The sequence below is a fragment of the Lycorma delicatula genome, chromosome 5 (genome assembly GCF_047948215.1).
Source record: "Lycorma delicatula isolate Av1 chromosome 5, ASM4794821v1, whole genome shotgun sequence".
In the NCBI taxonomy this organism is placed as follows: domain Eukaryota; kingdom Metazoa; phylum Arthropoda; class Insecta; order Hemiptera; family Fulgoridae; genus Lycorma; species Lycorma delicatula.
Window position 1 is genome coordinate 39,525,308 of NC_134459.1, and position 25,790 is coordinate 39,551,097.

Sequence of the window (25,790 nt, forward strand, 5' to 3'; positions counted from 1 at the left end):
AACCTTGTAAATAAACACATTGTGTAAAATCCATAAAAACAGAAAATAAATTAAACAACATGTCATGTAGTTCATAAAGAATCAGCCTTATATATAAAAGTAGACCTGATAAAATGTTTTTCATGAAATGAAGGAAAATAACATTAGTGAAAACGTTTTATAATTAAAAAATTAGGTTTTTTGACTTCATAAAACAAACTCAAAACATACCTTATTTCACACTTACCTTAGTTTTAAACAAAACAATGTGAAAACAAAGTGGTCCAAATGTCATTCATTTAAACCAGATTATGAGAGCCATTCTGAAAGTTCTCAGCCTGCGAAAGAAAACAGCATTTTTCAGAAATTTTTATTTTAAAATAGTCAATTTGCAATTTGATATATTTAGATCAATGACTTTCCGATTTTTTAATATCCTCAGTATAATGCTATTAGTTTGACTGCAAAATAAGCAGTTATCTCAACTTTGACCTCATTAACTAAAGCAAATATTCATTCAGCAAGTGATCACTTCAGGTTTGGGAAGAGGAAGTAATCATGCGAAGTCAAATCTAGTGAATACATGCATGTGGAAGCACTCTAAAGTGAAGGTCATGCAATTTTGTAGCAATAGTTTGTGACGTGTGCAGACACATTATTGAGGTGAAACAGCACTTTCTTTTCAGGTAGATGTGAACATTTAGCCTAAATGGCACCCTTTAACTAGTTCAGTAGAGTAGTGTAATACTTCCCCAATGATGATCCTGCCTTTTTCCAGCTAGTCTAAGAATCTGACCAAAAAAAACTGTACCTATGACTTTCCCTGCAGATGAACTGTTTTCGCTTTTTTTGGCATACTTTCACCAGCTCTCACCCACTGTTTAATCTCTGATATGTAATAGTGAATCCATATTTCATCTACTGTCATAAAACTTCAAAGAAGCTAAATAAAATCACATTTAAATAAATCTAAACATACTTAAGAAGTTTTTGGTCAAAAGTATTTTTGGTCGGCCTTTAAAATACATGACACCAAGTTTTTCATGCCCAAAACATAGTGCAAAATGTAGCGGACACTGTCGATTGAGATGTCTGAAATGCCAACTAGCTAGCATACCTTTAGTTGGCGATCATTTAATAAGGTATTGTGAATTTTTGTGTGAAGGATTTCATTGCTCATTTTTTGGGCAACCCAAGTGTTCATCATGTTGAATGGATGTATGACCACATTTAAATTCAGCAACCCACTTTTTTACTATCAAAAATGAAGGGGATGAATCCTTGAAAGTGTAATCTAACACTTTTTGTACATCTGTCGAGTTTAAAACTTTTAAAACAGCTCGAAATTCAATTTTATCCATTATGTCAAAACTTCTATGCTATACTTTATTAAAAACAAGCAATTAAATGCACCCATCTGAAACTCTGCAGCATGTCATCTAGTCATATTTGACCACAGTCATTTGATCTTGCTTGCACCATCTCTGTGTTAGGCTGAGAACTTTCCAAATGTCCCTAGTATTTTCAAAGCTTGATACTTTTCCTGTGATTTCTATTAATTAATCACAATAAATAAAAATACTTACTAAGGTTTAATTTATAATTGTGTTTATTTTATTATTGTAATATATTTTAATTTATTATTGTATCATAAGTTCAATATTAATCAAAATACTTTTTTTGGCAGACCCCAATTAATAATATTAAACCATCATTAACTTTACGCTGAGTTACAGTATTGGTGTTAATCTTTTCTCAATACAAGCATAGCTGGTATTCAAAACAAAACTAAGTTGAAATAAAAATAATAGTGGAGTAGTTAGTTATATTCAGTAATGACAAAAACATAAATTATGCAGTTTTTTTTAGATTAAAAATCATATGTAAATACTGTGAACATAATAGGAAGAGAATAAAAAAGTGCAACTCTTCAACACAAATTACTCGTATTTTAGTAAAGTACTCTGGACTGACTATGTGTACCATAAACCTCTGCATATTTAAAAACATTCTATCATGGGGCAGTTTTATTAACAAATGAATGATGCTCTTTTCTTTTATAATGAATGTACAAATATTAATCTACACATAAAATAATTTTTTCAATGATTTACAGTTTATTTTTATTTCCAAAAAATTCCTTTATATTCAATTATGTAGTGTATCATGCTATATGTTAATTTTATATGTACTGCTTTAACTCTGTTTAATATTTGTTGTTCATTAGTGTAATATTTAATTATACTAGAGAAATTGTTTAATTCTACATCTTAATTTGATAAAATACAGTTGTCTTTACATTTGATTTTTGATTTTTATTGGCTCACGGACAATTAAACTATAACTATCCACAACATATGAGGTTTGATAAAAAATATGCAGAATTTTAGTTTTTCTAAAAAAAAATCTTTGTTTATTCATCAATATTGATTTTGTCACCTTCAAACTACTCCCTTTCAGATATAATACATTACACTCATAGCACTTTTTCCAATCTTTGAAGCATCTCTGCAACACAATTTTCGGTATGGCATTTAGCTCCTTCAGTGATTCTGTCTATCTCTTCAATGTTGGCAAAATGTCATTCTTTCATCGTTCTTTTCAGTTTGAAGAATAGGAAGAAGTCACAGGGGGCCATGTCTGATGAATACAGAGGCTGACATCAAAATGGCATTGTTTTAGGCCAAGAATTTATGAACAAACCGTGAAGTGTGAGTAGGTGCATTATCATGGTGCAATTGCCATAAATTTTTTCACTTCAAATCCACCCGTTGTTTTCTTTGAAGTGGTGCTTCATGAAAATGGCATAGATTTCCAGGTAGTACTCCTTATTGACCATACGTCCTGATGATAAGAATTCATGATGCACTAAGCCATTGAAATCGAAGAACACAGCAATCAGAACCTTCACATTCTATTGAATTTGAACGTTTTTTGTCTTGGCTCTTCAAGAAGCTTTCATTGGGACAATTGGGCATTAATTTTGACATCATACATATACACCCATGTTTAATTACCAGTTATGACCCATTTGAACAGTTCTGGATCGTCGTTCACTTCGTTCAGCAATTCCTGAGCAATGTTCATTTGGCACTGCTTTTGGTCGAAACTAAAAAATTTTGTAACATATTTTGCTGCACATTTCATGTCCAAAACATCTGAAAAAATTGTTTGGCACGAACCAAATGATAAATAACATCATCAGCAATTCTCTGATAGTGATTCAGTGATTGTCCATAATAATTTGCACTTTTCAATGCTGTCATTGGTTGTTGATGTGTTGGGATGTCCAGGGTGCTTATCATTCTCAACATCTTCATGGCCCTCCTGGAAATATTTGTACTTGTAAATGCTTGTTTTATTCATAGAATAGCCAAAAGTAACATCTAACATTTCCAATAGGTACTGCACTTTATTACAACATTCTTAAAGCAAAATTTAACGCAAATCTTTTTTCAGTTTATTCCACAAGTTAAGAATCGCCGAACACACCAAAACATGTGTAACCTTTTAACAGCCAACAATAAACTAAGTATCCATCCAATATGGCTACCAATGTAAATATATGTTAGGTACAAGTGAACCAACACAACAAAAAAAAAAAAATTATAACAGCTGGACTTATATAGCCTGGAAAATTTAAAAATTCTGTGTATTTTTTTATCACACCTCATAACTATAGCTATAGAAATCTTTGATTTAATGTATCTTGCTGATATACATCCCATCTGAACATAATGTAACTGAATCAAATTACTCAATATTTTCACTGCCACAATTTCAGTAAAAAAAAAAATTATTAAAAATAATTTAAAAATCACATCATTTGCACTAAACGAATAATATAAATTGGTTGAATTTGAAACTATTAGGTATTTTATTCTAATTTTTCTCCAGTTAATTCAGTTCTGAATATATAATATACTTACTGACTTCACCTCGCCACATCCAAGCCATCTTTCTTTGACAAGTAGCACCAGGTCGATTGAAATCACACGCAGCACACATTGCTTCATCTACCATTGCTGATGGTTGTAAACGATTAGTCAAAATAATATTTGGATACATGGCACCTATAAAAAAAACCTGATAAATTAATTGAAAATATACTCCAAATTGAAAAAAATTAAGTTAACATTTAACTGACAAAGATAATTAACATAGGAATAAAAACCATTCTCAAATTTATATTATATATATATATATAATAAAACTAACTAACTAAACCAAATTAAATGTAATGGATATGTTCTTAACTGAGTAACACTAGTAAAAGCAGTGTAATTAATCTTCTGCTAAATATACCAGTAAAAAATTAAATAAGCTAAAAATTATTATATAAGAGGTGGCTAAAATGTAACGCACAGTTGTTCACAACTTACAAGTGAAAAGAGGTAATCAAATTAAACAAATATTAAAATACATTTTATTTGCAATAAAAACTTATATTTATTCTCCCAATAGTCACCAGTTACAGCTACACATTTCTCCTAATGGTGAGGCAGATTTCTCATTCCACCAACAAAAAATGCTGACAGACAGTGTTTCCTAGATCCATAACCTTACTACGTCCTTGAGTTCATCAATTGTGATGAAATAAATACCCTTAATATTCCTCTTTAATTGTGTAAGAAGTGAAAATCACAGTGCCAAATCTGGTGAGTATGAAGGGTACAGAATAAGTTCAAATTTAAATTTTACAAAAGCCTCAATGGTTGCATGCAATGTATATAACTGAGAATTCTTGTGTTGCAGTATTATAGGCAACACAACACATATATCTCCTAAAGGTTTAAACTTCTCTATGTATTGCACAAAATTAACAGTCACTTGGTTTCCAGATAGTTACGTGTTTAGAATTCTAGAACACTGCCAAGAGAATTTTTTTTTGCAGAGGTTATGTTCTGAATTTTTTTAATTGTGGTGAAATTACAGTTAAGTATTCTATGCTCTTGAGTTTTTCTTTTCTTTTCTAATGATGTACCCAAGTTTTTCCTCCTGTCATAAAATTGAAGTCATTTCTCTTGTCTCAATAACAAGCTGATATAACAGGGGTACTTGAATCCATAACAATGACAACTGAAAGACAATGAGAGGGCATAGGTCACTGGGTTTTGGAATGTTATTGTAGGGCAGAGGTTCCCAAATTTATTTTTCTCATAGACCACTTTCAAAATTTTGCTGGTTTCGGTGGACCCCCTGCAGCTACATTTCTACCATATTTCCAGTCGACGGAAAATGTGAAGATTAGATCTAACTATGAAAATTTGCGTTACGGCTGAGTTCCACGAACTAACAGCTTCCGAAAGAAAAGTGAGAATTGATTGGTTAATTTTTGATTGACTGTGCTGTGAGTGGATGCCAAAAAAGTAAAGTTGGCCAATCAAAAAAAATGCTTCCATCCCACTTTACATTTTTGACATCTACTCACAGCACAATAAAGCAATCAATTCTCACTTATTTTATTTAGAAAACTTCCCATTCAGAGTGATAAAAAGCAAAAAAAAAAGTATATTTTTTTGTGTTGCATTTATTCAAATATGTAATCATTACACTATTAATTATTATTGTTATCATATTGCAATGTAATATAATAAAATTGTCGTAATATAATTAAAATTAAACATTAATAACGTAATGTAACTTCTACAATGACAATCACAAAATAGTTACAATTTTAATGGGAGGGATGTACTTGATGGATTGACAGCAAATTATCAATATTTGGCTTCAGTTTTTTTAGGAATAAGCGCAAATCTCTCCATTCTGTGATATTGAATCTGCTCCTTTTTTTTTTGATAAAAGGTTTGTAACGACACTAAAACTTTTTTCGACAAGATATGACGAGGGAAACACTATCAAAAGCTTTCTCACAATTCCCCACAGTCCAGGATATTTTTCTGGTATTTCTGCCAGCAGCCAAAATGTTTGATACCCTCTTTTAAATTTCACCTTCAGCTCCTCATTAGTGCTAAGCTCGAGTAGCTTCTCTTGTAATATCACATTCTCCACTTCCGTTTCATCAAATGGATTTATGATCCATGGTGGTATATCCATCGTCAGAATATCTTCAAATCTGATTTTAAAGTCATCATGCAGGGCAATTAAATGTTGAACATATGTCTGAATATCCTCATCAAGCCATTCTACCTGTAACAAGTTTGAAAACTGGGAAAATACGCGCCGACTAATATTTTGCTTCATAAATTTCAATTTTCCAAGAAATGCTGAAATTACACCGTTTGTTTTTATTAAATTGAGACTGTCCCCTTGTAAGTTAATGTCATTAACTTTTTTAAACAAATCTGTCAAATACGCGATGTCAGCTTTCAAAGTGATCAGGTTTTCTTTTAAATCTGAATCTTTACCTTCCAGAAACTCTAAAACTGATTCAAAAAGTGAGTAAAATCTTGTTAAACATGCACCTTTCGACAACCAGCGTACTTCAGTATGTAAGAGCAATCGTTGGAAGTCTTCATCATTTTCATCGCACAATTGGGCAAATAAACGCGTATTCAATGCATTGCTTCTTATCTTGTTAACAGCTTTAATTACAAGCGATTGGTGCAATCTATAACTCAGATTCTTCGCTACTAGGTGTCGGTGAATTGCAGTTACCTCTGGTATAATTTTTTTAAGATGGCTTATAAACCCACGATATCGCCCGACTATGGCAGGAGCTCCATCTGTTCCCACGGAAATGACATTTGTGAATGGAATTGATTTTTCGTTAAAAAAATCACTCAGGACATTAAATATTGATTCACCTTTAGTGTCCGTCTCCATAGTTTTTGCGAATAGTAGCTCTTCATGAATTTCTTCGTCCATAACAAATCGAACATATGCCAATAATAATGCTTCATTACCAGGTAAAGTTGACTCATCCAGTTGAATAGAAAAATGAGTTGTTTGCAGATAATTACACAAGAAACTTTCAATATCAGTGCTCATTTCATCAATACGTCTTTGTATAGTGTTGTTACTCAAAGGAATTCTTTTGAGTATGTCAAATGGAGATTTGTGTAGAACAGTTTTTAAAACCTCTTCAACAGTGGGTAAAATTAACTTTTCTCCAATGGTGTGCGGTTTTCCAAATTTCGCTATAAGTAATGAAATATTGTATGATGCCCGCAAGCCATCATCGTTACTTTCAGACGTTGAAGGAAACATATTGTCGGTAGGTCTCTTTTCATAATTTTCCTTCAATGTTTGAAAATATTTCAAATCTTTACCTATTTTATCAGGATGACACCTTCTTAGATGATCTTCAAGCTTCGATGGTTTCATAGAGTCATTGCTCAAAATTTTGCTGCACAAAAGGCATGTAGGCAATCGCTTGATTGCCTACATGATGGAAGAAATTCAAATTTTAAATAATCTACACTGTACAGTCGACATTTCTTCTTAGATTCAGTCATGTTTCGTATCAGTTACCTACCGGTAAATAAAAAAAAACTTTGTTTTAGTAATCTCAAGGCGGTCTTACTTAACAGGATATGACTATTTTAACAGAATAGGATTAATTAATTATTGCAATGAAATAAAGTACCAGCGGCAAAGTGATTCTAATTATTAAAATCAATAAATCGGTAAGATCCATAATAAAGTTTTATGAAAATGGCTGAACCGATTTTAATGCGATGTAAAACATTTTTTCATTAATTATATTTCTGTAAATTCTATAGAAAATACTTTTAAATAACCAATATTTTGATATCACAACTCTGTGATTTTAATCATTTATTTATTACTTTGATGCACGTTACGAGTATGTAAAGACAGGTACAATTTATGAAAATATACGTGTTACAGAATAAGGGTTACAACTGGGAAATGGTATGTTCAGGATCAGTTTTTAAGTCGATTCCAATAGTTTTTTTATATATATGAAAAAAATTTAGACCAAAAATTAATAAATCCTTAAACAGAAGAGATTTCTTTTAGGAATAAGCCTCGCCTTTTGTACCTACATATTTTTTGTAATTGTGCATTTTTTGTTTACTGACATGTACAATAAATTGTCAAATAAATAAATAAACAATAAATAAAATAAAAGTACGTATAACAAAAAAGCAGGTAAGTACTTACTACTTTTTCCGACACTGGCAAACGCTAACATCTATTCACTTTACTTTTCTTTTCGAAATTCCGGAAAAAAATGAGTAACGTTTATCCTTGGCAATCGTATTTATATTAGTGAAGAATCAAACAAGTTCATGCAAGATTGCTAGCACACACACCACAAGTCGTATTTCGTTCCTTTGCACATCTGAACAAGTGTTGCGGACGGCGGCGGCGCTTTGCAAGTCTCGACACATTCGTTGTACTGAATATGGAATATGCAAGTTTTTACAAGTAACAATCGCTGAGCTTCTCAAAACATTATCTGCCTAGATTGATACGCAAAGTCAAGCCAACATTTTAGTTCTTCACTATCGAAACCAGATGAATTTTCGTGGACCCCCGCTTATGGATTGTGAACCCCCATTTTTTGTCACACCAACGTAGACCCCGTCAAGTCTCCCGTGGACCCCTTGGGGTCCACCTGGACCACTTTGGGAATCAATGTTGTAGGGAAAATGAAACTATAAGGTGGCAAATGGAACTTGTCACTTATAAGATGGTACTTGTCACTTTGTGCAACATTTTGTTCCACTGTGCATTAAATTTCAATTGCCTCATAAAATAAGTAAAACATCACCTAAAAATAAGTTATAAATTTCATTCAAATAAGAATTAATAAAATTCAACAAAAAAATAACAGAACTAATTTAACACAAATCACTGAGGGATTTATTATTTTTAACATGAAAAAAAATACCCATTTTGATACTAGAGAATTAATGTTCAAAATATAATAAACAAAATTTGATTAAAACCTTCTGCAAATAGCAAAATTTATCATTAAAAAAAATCTAATTAATCTCAGAACTAAAAAATATTTCAATAGTCACTTGTTTCAATAAATAAGTAAACTAGGTAGGATTGCAGTTATTATTCAATCTTACCAGGCTCCAACTGCATAAGAAAGTATATTTTTCATACCAAACAATTAAAAATGTTGAACTCAGTACCAAACAGTCTGCTCTTTTACAACTAACAAGTGAGTAAATAAGAAAAACCAATATCTTGTGAGTTATTTTTATATCTTGTGCAGAATAAAAGTTTTTTTATACTTTCTATTTATCTACTGGATGTTAACCAGCTTAGAGCCTTAAAACTGTTAGCGAGGGATAACTTGTTCTGTATATCTTTTTTTTAAGTGGGGCTGAAGTAGCATGCAATGAAACTCATTTGAATGAGTGCTCAACTTCAATGATTATGCAGGGAACCGATACATTAAATGAGGTCATAGCTTTATTTAAACTGCACATGCATTGATTTCTAGACTGATACCTGGGCACAGGTTTATTGTCATTTTCTACAAGTCTTTGGCACCATCTAGAGGATACATTAACATATAACGTGAAATGGAGATGATTTACATCTGTCCTGCCTCATCAGAAAGTTTGATGATAGTATGGTAATAAATAATGGGGAAATGATTCAGTAGTATAGCAAATCATAGATGAGTAATCTAATGTGGCTCTCTATAGAATAGATATTGCAATATTTGCTTATATTACAACTTTGTTAAAAAAAAGTAATAAAAAATAAGATATAATAAATACATACGGGAAAAAGAACAAAATGTAAAAAAAAAAATAAATAAGAAAAATGCAATTCAAAAAATAGATGTAATTAAAGATTTCATGACATAATAAACAAGTCATAAAAGGGAAATATCACAATAATTTTTGTATAAATATGAAATAAATGGTTTATTATAAAGATATGTATTTGCCTAGAGAGAACGGAATATAAAATATCTTACCAACATCTAAATGATATATAATAGGATTTTCCATTCGCAAAGGTGTATCCCTCAATTCGGCCAATTTACTTTTAACTTCAGAAGCTATTTCATCAAAATTTGTAACAGTATCGATTGGAATTTTCTCCTCTTCTACAATAGCATGTTTCAAAGCATTTTCTACACTGTCTATTAGCATATTAAAGGCTTCAGGAACCTAAAAGATAAAATTAAAAACCTCTTGGAAAAACTGAAATATAATTCTCACAAAAAATGTTTAAAAATCCTAATAAAACTTTAGAAAGGGTGAACTACACTTGGAACTAAATAAAGTACTAGTTTCCATAAGAAATATAGAACACTAGTTCATATACAACTGATTTATTTCATAACATTGTCACTAAGAGAAATAATAGTACATAAGCATAGTTAAAAATTATGCTTATAACTATGCATTAATGAGGGTTAATTCAGCTTAAGTTATTAATTTATGTTGCAATCTCTTGGTATGTTACTGAACTAATAATCTACACATTTGGTTTTGTATACTTTCAGAGAAAGTCTAAAAAAATTGCATAAGTTTTTTTTTCTCATGAAAGAGTTATTTTGTTTTAAATATGCAACGGCTTTGTTTCAAAAAAATAATTATTGCAAGCATAGTAAATTATACAACAATAAATAAAGTACAATAGATTACATGAATAAAAATTTTAAAAAAATATTTAAGGAGTTAAATATTTAACAAAAAAAGATTTCAATTAAGTAGAATCTGTAAATGGATCAAACAATAGTCAGCTTCATGTTATAAATTTATAGATCAGATAATCTTATCAAATTTTGTCTTGATAACAAAAATGAAAAAATGACATAAGCAATTTATAAACACAATACACAAAAAATACATATAATTTAAGAAAAATAATTCTTACTCGACTACTTTAGTTAACACAACTGGAAATAACATATACTAGTAACATTAACATAATTAAACAATTAATAATAATCAACCAATTGATTTAATTGCTTGGCACCAACATACCTCTTGTAGGTGCTATTGTTCAATTATCAGATTCTTGACTCATACTTTTACAAATATAGCCTTTTTGGTTCAAAGAATAACTTTAAAACAAACGATTAAATAAAATAAATATAACTAACCATTCTAAAACGACAAGGTATATCAGCACGAAATACACCCGATTCCAATGCTTCAACATGACCACCGACATATGTTTCTTGATCAAGTATATGACCATTAGGAGTCATTTTGTTCAATTCAGATACCTGCTTATTAGGAAATATAATATTTACATGGTAGGCTTCAACCATGAGCAAGGCCTCACATAATGTACCTGAACCCTTACGTAAAACCTGTAATGACAAATAACAAATAAGGTCATCAAAAAGTAATTAAAACAACATTCTAATACATATAAATATTTTATTGAAAGATATATTCTCTTTGTTAATGTAAACAAATTACATTGTGATTTGTACAAATTTTGGTCTCCAGTGGAAATGTGGGGAGAGTCAAAAAATAAAGTCAAATTTTTATTTCCCTTCTAATCACATTTCTCGCAGCACTGTTATTATTTATCTAACTATAAATCATAACCTCACTTATTTTATTCATTGGAAGTATTGTTCCACTGCTAGATGTTTATGGTTGTGTTTAAAAGCTAATTTAAAATGAGCGTTCCTTTGTCAGATTACAACATGAAAGAATTGTGAGCAGTGGCTTGTTTTCTCAACTTGGAAGGGGAGTAGCAGAAATTATATGTAGAATGCAGCAGCAATATGCAGAGATATGTTCTAGTAAAGGAAGATCTATGAATTGATTGAGCACTTTAAGAAAGATAGGATTTCCCCTCTGTGATGAACAATGAAAAGGTAGGCCTCCACTTCAAAGAATAATGACGATATTGAAGCAAACAATTCAGTAGTGCATAGTGAAAACTATTATGAACTACCACAATAACTGAAGACAAAAGTCAATACCAAAAGACATTGTAAACTTTCAAAAGGTGTGACTTTGCTTTAAGACATTTGACCTCATACAACAAAACAATACTTTGCCTTCAAGATCTTATGTTTTGAGCTGTTGGACTGTCCACCACACATTCCTGACCTGGTTCCAAGTGGTTTTCACTTTTTTTAGCCCACCAAGAAAAGAGTTGTGATGGAATCATTTGTTCTCGGGAAGGGGGTCATTGAAGTGGTTACAAAATCGACTTTTAACTACTCAAAATGTTTCTTAAAAAGAAGGAATTAAAAAACTTGTTAAAAGTGGATTAAATACATTGAAATAGGAGGGGATAATGCTGAAGAACAAGCATAATTCATTTATCTAAATTCTAAAGGAAGAAAAAAATGATTTTTAATTTTAATTTATTCTTTTATGAATCTAAAGTTCTATTTTAATACAGGGAGTAGGGAAAGTGTATATTTCACATGTAAAAAATGAATATGCTTCAAAAAAAAAAAGCAAAGAGGTTTGTTTAATTACCTAAGTATTATTTAGATATTTTTAGCTTCCTTCCCCTCTGTTATTGCCCCCAAAATTTGAAATGAATATAATTTAAGAGTCAAACGTAAAAATGAATAATAAAACATGATTTCATGAATATCTATAAAAGAATCACAGGTAATTAATTAATTAACAATTTAAAGGCCTAAATAACAGAATTATATTTTATTTTAGTTCTTTTTTATTTATTTATGAATATAATTTGCACAATAAATTAATTTATTTTTAAAAATAAGTATGTTTTTAGAAAGAATTTTAACACGTTAGTATTCACAGTAAGGGGAATAACTTTTCAAAGAACTCACCCATTATTAAAAATCACAATCAGAAATTAGAAAAACCCATAAGTCATACTGTGATGCTACTGCAGTTCTTACAAAATTTTGTATTTTTTATATAAAAAAAATAAGACACCAGAAATAAATAAAAAATTATATAATTTCACAATAGTGCATCTGAAACATGTATATGATACCCACATCGATCACAGATTTTAACTACACATAAACATACAGGTTACCATAAATAAAAATAAAGTGGAATTAGTTCAAAAGAAGAAACATACAAATATGTACAACAAAAATTAAATGTCCTGCTGCAATTCATGGCATGTTACCTGTTTATTATAGTAAAATTATTAAGTTAATATGCCCACTGCTTGATTATGTAACAATTAAGATACACATAAAGAATACAAATAAAGCGTTTATTTCTCACTAACACAACTGAAGTAGTGCAGTAAGAAAATTACAATTAAAAAAAAAAGTTACTTTGTAGCTTGTCTGCTGTTATACAGGGCAATTCTATCAGTTCCGCATTTTATCTTTAGCTGATGATGTAACTTGAAATATAAATCATGCTATATAAATATGAATGATGTTTGATAAATTAACCTAACCTAAACTATGAAGGCTGTTCAGAAAGTTCTCGGCCTGATAAAGAAAACACAAGATTTTTCAGAAATTTTATTTTTTGACATAATCATCTTACAATTCGATACACTTAGACCAACAACTTTCCAACTTTTTAACATCCTCAGTTATGAGATTTGTTCAACTCTCTAGAATAAATGGTTGTCTCAGCTTTGACCTTATCATTTGAAGTGAATCTTCATCCATTGAAACATTTCTTTAGTTTGGGAAGAGGAAGTAATCACTGGGAGCTGATCGGTGTATGTGAAAGCACTTCAAAGTCTAGGTCAAGAAGTTTTGCAGTAACAACCAAAGACGGGAATGTAGGTGCATTATTGTAATGAAAGAACACTTTTTTTGGCCAGATGTGGAAGTTTAACATAAATAGCAGCCCTCCATCATTTTGGGAGTGAGGTGTAATACTGCCCAGTGATGGTCTGCCTTTTTTCAGCAACCCTATTAACATCACACCATAAGTGTGAAAAAACAATAAAAAACAATAACCATGACTTTGCCTGCATATGGAATCATTCTCACTTTCTTTGGCACACTTTCACCTGCTCTCACCCAGCGTTTGGTCTTTGGCATGTAATGGTAAATTCACTGTTATAATACAATAAAGAAACTCAGCAGAATTGAATTTAAATAAGTCTAAACATATTCGGGAAGTGTTCAGTCAAATCGATTTTTACCCACGACAGAAACGAGATGGTATATGCATTTGGAGTAAGAGGCTATGTGTGTGTGTCTGTTTCATTTTCCTCAAAAACTACTGGACTGATTTTGATGCGGTTTTTTTGCATTACATAAGTATCACCTCAGAGCAGGTTCTTAGACTAGTTTTACGGTTATAAGCTGGCAGGGGGCGCTGCAGTAGACATGCTTCTTCAAAATGGCTTCATGAGTTTTAAAATTTTTAATTTTATCACTTGTTAGTTACTATTAAGATCACAACACCCATCAAGCAGAATGCTTTTTCATACCCAAAACATCATGTAGAATGTACTGGACACAATCTATTGAAATGTTTGTGATGTCACCAAGTTTGCATCCCTTCAGTTGATGTTCATTTAATAAGACAATGAGGATTTCTATAACAATTTGATCAGTTACAGCAGTTATCTCACACAGATGTATAATGTTTAAATTCAGCAGTCCACTTTTTTACCATCGAAAACAAAGGGAAAGAATCCTTTTACATGGAATCAAGATTTTTTTAAATTATATCCCTAAATATGTCCCGGAACACTCCTTATGGTAGTTAATCTCCAGGTCCACTGTTAGGTATTACTTCACAGGATGACATGAATGATTTGTAGCGTGTGTGAAAATGCCATGCCTGACCGGGATTCGAACCCGGGACCACTGGATGAAAGGGGAAGACGCTACCACTCGCGCCACAGAGGCCGGCTGGTATTGTAGTTTAAGAAAGTTGTTTTATGTTTTGTATGATAACTTTCAGAATATAAATTATATAAGATTAATAAGGTCTATTTTGCTTTCTTTAGTTTTTATTAACAACATTAAATGGTTTTTATTTAAGTTAAATGCTATAATTTGTTTTAAAACCCCCTTTTTATAAAATAAAATTAGTTATTTACCTTTTGCGATTGATGTTATGATTACTTCAAACGGGAAAGAAAATATGCTTACCTACATTTATCTACTCGTATTTTCTTTAAAAAAATGCATCTTTAAAAAATGTTTATTATCATATTTTTGTAATACAGTAATAAAAGTTCTATGTTTAAAAATAAATAAACATGAAAATTGTAAATTAATAATCGAATATGCAAGTTTTGTGCCAGAAAATTTGTCATTAATTTTTTGGATTATATATGCCTTAAATATTACGCTTTTTAACTTATTTGTCTGTCTTATAAATTTTACGATATAATAGGTCATAAGCAATTTAATGGAAGCATAAATATTACCTAAAAACATGAATGTAGCCAAAACTGGTTGTATTAAACAAGATATTAAATTAAAAACAAGTATTATTTTTCTTTAATAAATATTTAGTTTTACGGGTTTAAAAGCACAAATGTTTTTTTTTAAATTATTTATTTTTAAAGTTACAGTATGATTCACTAGTATTACATTCTAGCATGCATCCCATTTTGTGTTCATTATAAATGGAATTCATGCCCTAATAACCGCAACTGCATTGTGCATTATAAAAATTCTTGCATATATATTATTTTGAGAATTTATTAAAGTTCACTTAAGTAATTCGTACCGGCATCTATCACACGATTAATATTGTTAAAATTATGAGACAAGTTGGTTCGCACTTATGAATTGTCACTGAAAACTGAGGTAGATCATGAATTCATCACTTATATATTCGTATCCTTTTTGTGGAATTCTCTCAGCTTTTAAATCTTAACAAAAACAATTTTCATTAAAAATAATATTAGAAAAAATTTCACTAAGCTGCCGTTTATTAGAAAAAACAATATATGATGTAACTCAGTAGCTCTGTGAAAACTAAATAAAATTGACACTCTGAAGTAATATATGCACAGTTTATTCTTTAAGACGTATAAACTATTTCCATTTATTTAGCACAAAAATAGGCTTCTTTTTATTTTTATATAATCTTAAATTATTTTACATTTTTATTTATGATACAAATAGAAAAAATAATATTGGTAAATTAATTCAAAAATTGGAAAATTGTTTAAAATTAGGGAAACCCATGACCAAAATCAACAATCTAACAATATATTAAAACTTCATTACAACAATCATAAAGAACAGATTACTTAAGATAAAGCCAGTGCTTTTATACTATTTAATAAATATAGGCAATTTAGCGATTTGTTAAGCTTCACAAGTTGTTTGCGACAACTTTAAAGAAACCTCTTGGTATATAAAACATTATATGGGTTTACTTGCGTTTATTTTATTATTTTGAGAAAGCTATGCATTGTTAAATTATTGTAATATGTCGTGGTAAATTGTTTGTGATATTAATATTTTAAAAAATCGTAGAAAAATGTTACATATACGTATTATTTCATTCAGTCCATCTATGCATGAAAAAAAAAAACAATTTTACGTTTCATTTTCTTTCCTCTTCTACCAGTACACTTACATTTGATTAACTTTGTTGCACTCTTTTGAAAAAAATTCTTTTCCGCTTTTTCCTGCTGTTTTTTTCTGAAAACTATTTTTTTATTTTATTCCTGGAAATATTTCACACCCAAATTTCTTCTTCCTTAATTCCATTAAATATTTTTTGATTTCTTGAAACTACTTATTTTATTATATATATATTTTTTAAATTTAAATGATAATCAAAGATTAATTTTTGTTATCTGTTGTCCTTTATTCTTTTTAAACGCCCGTCAAAAGCTAATCCTCTTTTTGTTATGTAGTTCTTTATTTTTTTTTTTTAAATTTTGATAAATTTCTTTATATGATCTTTTATTAGTTTGATTATTTTTAAATTAAGGTTTTAATAACATTATTAAAACGTTTCCTTATTTTGTAATAATTACTTACATTCTCGTTTCATTGAATGTTACCATCATTTCTGCAACATATAAGCATTCTAGATTGTATTATAATGTCTATATTTTGCGTTAGAAGAAAAGAATTTTTTATTTCTCAATATGCATTTTGAGTTAAATTATTCCCGAGCGTTTTTTCTTGGTATGTCAGTTCCGAAGAACAGCTGGGGACTTCAAGTAGGAAACTCGAATAACAGGACCTGACATCTTCAGGGGGGAATTAAGACCGTAGTTCCGGTGGGGAGCACTCTCTCTGAGTACTCCTCATTTGAGGCAAAGGCATTTAAAGACCATAAACCCGGTGGGGAACTTTATTTTCGGGGTTCCCCGCTTGAGACAAGGCAGAATTAAGACCGAGACCCGGCTTCTCTGTCTTAAACCTAGTTCCTACATGAGGTAGGAACTAGGTTTAGTATAGCTGGACCTGGCATCCTGCATCAGAGGCTTGAGGCAAGCATAAATAGAAGATCCGACTGGCAGGTTGACCTATCATGCCTGATGTAAAGCCGGTAGAGGGGGAGGCCCGTTAGATTATTGGACACGCCTCTTGGGTGAATTATACTTAATTGTGGGTCAGGCTCGGGGAAGGGGAAAAAAGAGGAGAGTGATTTTTCTCCGATACTTTTTTCAATTATTTTAATTTTACCGTAATCATTTTTTTACAGATTTCAGTTTACTTTTAATATTCGTCACAAATTCTGGTTTTTCATTGGACATCTGTTATGCCGTTTTTCCTATAATTTCTTTTAACATTTCCAACTGAATTTTTGTTATTTCAAGTCATTTTTTATTTAATTTTTTTTTTCAAAATTATATATTAATGGCTGTTAGATCCGATGCGATGTGGAGGACCATAAAACTATTGTGGTAGGTTTTAGAGAGAGTATGAACTGTAGATGCATAGGTGAAGAATTGAAACAACGCCTTGTTACTTATTTAATGGTTATTTAATATCTTGTCGTCTTGATATTTGGATAACATATAATGTAACACATATAAATAAACTTAATAACATATAACTTATTAAGGATGTACGAATGGTCGTGTTGTAACACGACTGCTCTGGGTCAGATTCTGGCGCCAAATGAATACAGATTGCTACATCACAATGACCACTCCTTGCGGAATTATGACGTAGGACATGGAGTAACCATCGTATGATCATAACATGCTGGAGAGCCTAGCCCTCGCAGCTTGGGCTTCATTTAAAAACATTTGCAATAATTTTCTCAGCAAACAGAAATCCAACCACGATATTGTTAATCAACTTCTTAGTTCGTACTGAACTAGTTTGTAATATCTCTTTGAAAATATTTTCATTCCACTCACTTCCGGATTTTTTCCCGTACAACCTCGGATACGTAAGTGATGAACACGGTGAACGTTTCCACCAAGACTTTTTGGTGATGGAAAGCCGCTATAAAGAGAAATAGAAAACTAACATGCTAGCCGATTACTGTTAGACATTAATTTGGGATGTGGCTGAGGCTACTCATAAAAGAAAAGCATCTGCGAAATCATTCTAACACAGGTATGGCCATGCAAAATTATAAATTTTACAGATTATAATTATATTTTCCCATAATTTTTTTTAAGCGTAATTTATCTAAAACCAAGGGTGATAGAAAAACTGTATTTACAGATCTGTAATGTACGAAAAAAACAATTCCAGAAATAGCATCACACTTAGAGTAACATTAAACATTTTCTTTTGTCTATCAGTGCTATTAATTCACCATAGAAGATTTTGAAGCTTATATGTGGGAATTGGGAAATGAGAATTTTATCGTGTGGAAAATGCTATATGTGATCAGGATTCACTCGGGACCCCCCCTATGAAAGGCCGAAAAGCTATCACTCCGCCATAGCGATCGGTATTTAAAGGATTAGCTTAGAAATATTTTTTTTGCATTAGTTTTCCCTAAAGCTGCATTTGGAGGTTTTTCTTGCGAGAAAATGTGTAAATTTGTGAAATTCAAATAGAAATCAAAATGCGACAGAATAAGCTTTTCACCTACCCCCCTTTGCATTTCACACGATACAAACCCAATCCGAAATTATTTTCTCACCCCCTTACGATGGCAGCTCCAAATTTTAATATCATAATACAAACTTTCGACTTTTTTGATATTCTGGTGCTGGGATATAAAGCAAGTTTACGGGTAACGCATATACTACATCAATACACATACACACATATGCGTGCGCAAGTATACATCACAGAATTTTTATCACAATTTTTAGTGATGTCTTCATTTTTAAGTCCACGAAGCCCAAAAATCCAAAAACCTAAATCATTATTTTTACAGCAGCAATACTCGTTTACAGAGTGTATCAGGAAGAAATTTAACGAATTTCAAATGTTCTAAAAATGAAAATCAAGGAAAGATTTTTTCTAAACATGTTGTGCAGATCTATTAAATTTCAATTATAAAAAATATACTACCTTAGAAAAAAATTACTAATTAAGAATAACAGGGTATCTAATCCTGGTTTAAATTCAAATTTACATAGAAAAAAAAAATTTATTATATAAATTTCACCTAAATACAAAATATTAAAACCAAATAAGACTAAATTCTAAAAAAATTAACTTGAACCTGAGGAATAACCGCAAATGCTGGCACAACATTTTTTGGTTCTAAAAAATATAACTTAAATTAAAAAATTAAATTAAAAAACCTTAACACTGAAAATAAAGATTAACCATTAAGGATATTTAACCTAACAAAAATTTACATGCGTTATAAATTTAAAGCCAAATTTTAAAACAAAAATCAAATTTTTTTTAAACCATATTTAAAGGGGACCTTAACTCCAAATTTTTAAACAACAAATAAAACAAATTACATTCAAAAAAGGATCTCCTCCCTTGAACAAACATAACTTCAAGCTACCCCTAACTGAAGTTAAATAAAAATTATAGCTTAAACCAGTCAATAAAACCAAAAGCTAATAATTTAAGATAAAGAAATATTAAATAAAGCTACCCCTAACATTATCTAATTTAAATAAAAAACAGTAGTTAAAATAATAAAAGTAAACTTAAAAGTTGTTAACTAAAAGCCACACAAATATAAGATAAAGCTACCCCTAACATTATCATAATTTTATATAAAAAAAAGCAATGGTTCAAAATATATAAAAATAAACTTAAAAGTTGATATAATAAAGTTGATAATAATAAATTTGTTTTTAAAGAACCAAAATAAATACTTAAATAAAACATATGTAATTATTTTACCAAACTAAACCTTAAGATAAGAATTAAACCATGAGGTTTTTTTTTTTTTTAATAATTATATATTTTTAAATACACTTATTATAATATAATTATATTCCTTAGGTTTTTTAAACTTTAAAATTTATTTGAATGAATAAAATTATTTTTAATATGATTAAAAGTTAATTTAAATTAAATTCTTATGAAATAGGTATTTAATTAAAATTAAAGATAATTTTAATTAAATATCTTATTGATGCATTTAATTAAATATAATTAATTTATTTTAGATGATTATATTTACAAAAACTATTTTACATTAAATTAAAAATCTATATTAGAATAAAATCTTTATTTAAATATAAGAGGTTATCTATTATATAATAAATTTTTTAATTTATATAACACTTATGAATTAAAATATTATATTTAATAAGATTAAATATTAAAGGGAGAAATAGCTATATTTAAATAAATATATTACTATATATAATATATATATTATAATATAACTATCTTTTTTCTTTTTTGTAATATAATAATTAATCAATTGAATGATATAATATAAATATCTTATTATAACGAAAAAATTTTTGTTGAAAAATTAAACTCAAAAATTAAAAATTGCAAAAAAATGATATGAATTTCAGCTGCATTACACCCCTCAGCCTGAAGAAATTCAATTACTGCACGCACTTCACACTCGGTGGGAGATGCTATTGTTGTAGACATGTTTACGTGTTAGCTGCGTGTTCAAAACTAATCGAAGTGACGTGGCGTGACTGAAGGCCATACTAGAGACTCTGCGCAACACATATGCGCAAAGGTTCATCCGATTTTTGTGCGGGTTTTTATTTCGCACCCGATTGGACCTTGAAAAAAAACCCTTGTACATTTCATCGGTGTATTAACCCTCTGTGCTGAATTATTTTTTTGCTATGACTTTCTTAAATATACCAATTGTCAGCATCTATATAATATATATATATGTTGGAATATCCAGCGTTTAAAAAAACTCCAAAAACACGACCACACGCTAGCGCATGGTAAGTACGGGAGCCGAAAAAGCACTGGCTTTATACCACCCTTGCTCAACACTCAATCGCACGTGGTTGAGTGTATTCGTAAACTTATTTGTTCATGCTAATAATTTATGAAAAAATTTTTTCATTTTATGAAAAAATAAAGATCTTAGTTTGTGGATTTTACTTATAATAAGTCTACGTTCAATTTACGTCTTAAACCAAATGTTAATTTATATTTTAAAACAAATATGTTTTAAGGTTTTATGACAGCTACAACTTCAACTTCAATTTTATCCATTCTTCAGAAAATATCAAAACTTGTTTGGTTTATTCGATTGCCACAAACAAGTAACTAAATATACGTGTATGAAACTTTGCAGTATGCTATTGAAATCATATTTGAGAAAATCATAGTCATTTGTGCCATCTCTGTGTCAGACTGAGTACTTTCTAAATGACCTCCATATCCAATGAAAACTACTTCACAATTTATTGCTTAAATATAATAAATATATTAAAATTAGTAAGAATAAATTGAATAATATTTAAGGTTAGTTCTAATTAACCAACAAATTTGTGCGTTATCCTAGTACAGATATGAAACATAGTATACAAGGAGGTTTGATCAAAATAAGAATTTTTTATTTTCCAGGCTGTATAAGTCCAATTGTCATAATTTTTTTGTGTTGTGTTGGTACACTTGTCCCTAATGTTTATTTATATTGGTAGCCATATTGGATGTTTATTTTATTGTTGGCTGTTAAAAAGGTTACATGTGTTTTGGTAAGGTCACTAATTTTTAACCTGTGGAAAAATGGAACAAAGAATTTGCATAAAATTTTGCTTTAAGAATGAAATAAATAGCAGCACCACATTGGAAATGTTGATTGTCGCTTTTGGTGATTCTTCTATAAATAAAACAAGCATTTACAAGTGGTACAAACATTTCCAAGAGGGCGTGAAGACAAAGATGAAAAGCACCCTGGACATCCCAGCACATCAATAACTGACGACAATATAAAAAAAATGAAGAAAATTATTAAGGACATTTACCAAATCACTATCAGAGTCTATAAGATGCTGATTTCAATGGCTTAGTGCATCATGAGTTTTTGCCACCAGGTCATATGGCCAATAAGGATTATTACCTGGAAATTCTATCCCATTTGTATGAAGCAATCCAAAGAAAATACCGAGATTTGTGGTGAAACAATTCATGGCAATGCAGCACGACAATGCACCTGCTAACACTTAACTGCTAGTTCATAAATTTTTGGCCAAAAACGATATCATTATATTGCCTCAGCCTCTACATTTGCCAGACATGGCCCCCTGTGACTTCTTCCCATTCTCCAAGCTGAAAAGAACCTTGAAAGACAACATTTTTCTAACACTGAAGAAATAAAGATAGAATCACTGAAGAAGGTAAATGTCATACTGGAAATTACCCCATAGGTATGTTTATAAAACAAGAAAATGATTGAATCTTACCTCATCTGGTTCCATAGGAATAATTGTGCAAAGAGCAAATATAAATGGATGAACATATTTCATATAGAGGTAATAAGTAGCAACAGCATCTGAGACAGAATAGTTTGAAAGCTGTTGGGGCTGTTCAGCTGCAAGTCTACACATGTCTTCAGGATCCAATTCGACAGGATCATATCTTAATTTAGCTTTAGCTACAGCCTTCAAATTTTGAGATCCAACAGGAAGATATGAATCACGTTTCACCCAACTGTTAAAAAAAGTTATTTATAATTCATTGTCTGTTAGTTAAATTGATACACTAATTTCAGTCTAAGATAGCAGGTAATCAATATTTATTTCTATCTGAAATTAAATTTTATATTTATAACTTATTGCAATTAAAATATTTTATGAAATGTATAATATAAAAAAAAATTCTTTATGTATAAAAATCAGTGCTAAGCTATAATTAGAATAATTATTAGATATAATAATATTGTAATAATTATATAATAATATATAATAATTATCATTAATTAGAAAATAATTAGAACAACCCCAACTTTCTGAAACAGGACCTCTTTAGGTTGATTATCCCTCTCTCTTGCCTTAATCATGCATGATTCCTTCATATTGGACAAAGAAAAATGTAATATAGTCAAGTATTACTAATTACAATGTTTTATTTAATAACAAATGAGTATTCAAACAGTTTTACCAGTTATTTTATAATCAAAATTTATAGGAAACTGAATTTACCTGTTACTTAAATATGAAAACATTAATAACTGGCACACCTGACAACGTACCTTTGATTTAGTATATTATTAATTCTGTGAAACTGTTCTAACAGAGCTGGTGTTACATAAAACTTCAAAATTTGCGTGAACCTTATTATATAAGGTTAAAATTATTTTTCTGTGTGTATGTGTGTGTTTTAGTAGTGGTGTCAGTAATACCTACTCATAGTTGTTTTAAATATTCCTTTCAATGATGTTTGCTTTGACTAACTTTTGTTGACTCAAGAGTGCAAAAAGAAGTTAATAATGACAGAAAATCCTATTGGGAAAGGTTACATAAAATTTTCTTTAATAAATATGTAACAGCATGTGTCTGTCTTTTTATCATTACTAAGTACATGTTTAAATGTTTAAACCCAAAAACATTTCTAAAAGCACTTCTTAATAGGTATTTCACTGATTTAAGATTAATATATGCAATAGCAAATATTTTGTAAGCTTGTCCTCCAAATTTTGTAATAATCAATTCTTACAATCTTACTGGTGTTCTGAGCTAAGTTCAGAAAAAATTGATAGTTTCACTTCAGACATTGGAAAATGTGGTGAAACCTGATTATGAATACTATTGAGAACTTAAGAATATATTTTTTCTATTTGGTTAAAATCTGACAAAACTTTGTGCATACAAATACATAAAAATAAATATTTATTCACGACATTAATGTTTTTTATGGCTGCTTAACATTTAATCTTCTATTGCTACATGTACCTTAATTTTTTTCATAGAACATCTTTCATCATCACAGGAAAAACATTTTTCACTAGATCGGCCTTTTTGCAATTCAACTGAATAATGCTCAGTTGATAAGAGTATTCAACCGAGCTGCAAAATATCTGGTATAGTTTTAATCTTATATGTCTATTTAATTTTTTACTTGTGAAGATGAAAGGTAACCTTAGAAAAAATTCAAACTTAACAGTATGAACCTAAATGATAAGCAATAATAAAAATCATAAAATAAAAGCGAGCAAATATCTACTGTTATAAATATAGGGCTGTATGTTTCAATTTTATAGATATATACAAATGCCATCCAAATACATTACATCCTTCCAATCATCCTTATAGAAAAGTGAATAATAAAATGAGCATATTTTTACAAATTATAAAATACTAAATAACAGGAGAAATTAAAAATTTGTTTTCTCCAAAAAAATTTGCTTCTTAAAAAATAAGATGGAAAACATCTGATCATATCAAAACTGCAACCTATGTCGTTATCGAATTAAATAAATAAACTCAAGAATTTTATCTAAACATAGGAAAGATTAGGCACAAAATTTAATTTTTGTTTGTTAAATGAGAGTGAACGACTGATTCTTATAGTATTTTTTATGCTGATTTCTTGCATATTAATAGATTTTTTTTCTATTGGGCTCAGTTTTTTTGTAATTGAAATTACTTTTGAAACTAAAAATGTGTGGTGAATGTAATATGACAATACATTACATGCATTTTGTATTCACCTAAAATCTATTTTTTTTTGGATTTTCTGCTGTAATTTGCTATAGGTAGATTCTTTTTCTTTCTTGTACATAGATTTTCTCTTTGGATTCTAACAACAGTCAACTAACATTTTTGGGTTCCACTTTCCCTGGTATCGTGTTTCCATTGTAGATATCACGTGGTAAAAGCATTCATGTTCATCACTGATAGGAGTGAGATTGTTAAGGAAAAAATCCAAATGTGAACATAAAAACTGGATTTTGAGTGACATGTTACACCCAAGTTCTTTATAGTTTTGAAGGAGTTCACTCACAAGTTCTCTGAAGTTACTGGCCTTATGGTTTCCAAGGAACTAGTTTAAATTTTGAAATGATTTCCATACAGCAACCTCCAAGTCATTCAAAAATTCTTCAAATGCCAGATAATACATTCATTAGTTTTCTTATTTGTGGTCCAACAAATATACCTTCCTTTATTTTAGTATCACTTATATTAGGGAATCTGTTTTTTAGAAACTGAAACCCAGCACCACTACAATCCATTACTTTAATACATTTTTTGAATAACCAAAAATTAAGAATAGCTTTAAGAGGCTATTCTTAATGTGTAGTGGTGGAAGATAAACTTTTTCTCGTTTTACTAATGCCTGACTTACAACATTCTTCTCTCCTACAGTTAGAACTTCTCTCTTTGCCCACTGCTCTTTTATGTAACAGTTTTTCCTATCCCTGCTATCCCACTTGCACAAAAAGCAACAGAACTTAGTGTATCCAAGTTGCAGTCCAAGTAAAAGCGCTATTACTTAAAGATCTCCACAAATACACCATATATATTTTTCACACCGAATCAATACAAGCTTATCTTCATAAGACTCTTTCATGTGAAAAGCATATGCTAATGGATGAGTATTTATTTCCAATGTGAAGTAGAACAGCTTTCAAACTAAGCTTTGACAAGTCAATAAAAAGTCACCATTCGTTAGGATGATGCATATGTCCCAAAGCTTCCAATAAAGAGTCCACATCATAACAGTATAC

At 29.9% G+C, this 25,790-nt stretch overlaps 1 protein-coding gene across 1 annotated transcript in view; it reads right to left on the reverse strand.

Moving 5' to 3' along the window:
• PolE1 (DNA polymerase epsilon catalytic subunit 1) overlaps positions 1–25,790 on the reverse strand; it is a 136,597-nt gene that overhangs the window by 86,478 nt on the left and 24,329 nt on the right. Inside the window, exons 8-11 of the mRNA XM_075365929.1 lie at positions 22,528–22,774; positions 10,991–11,203; positions 9,854–10,049; positions 3,909–4,052 (exon numbers count right to left, since the gene is read on the reverse strand). Of these exons, the coding sequence (XP_075222044.1) occupies positions 3,909–4,052; positions 9,854–10,049; positions 10,991–11,203; positions 22,528–22,774 (800 nt within the window). The remainder of the gene's footprint in view (positions 1–3,908; positions 4,053–9,853; positions 10,050–10,990; positions 11,204–22,527; positions 22,775–25,790) is intronic.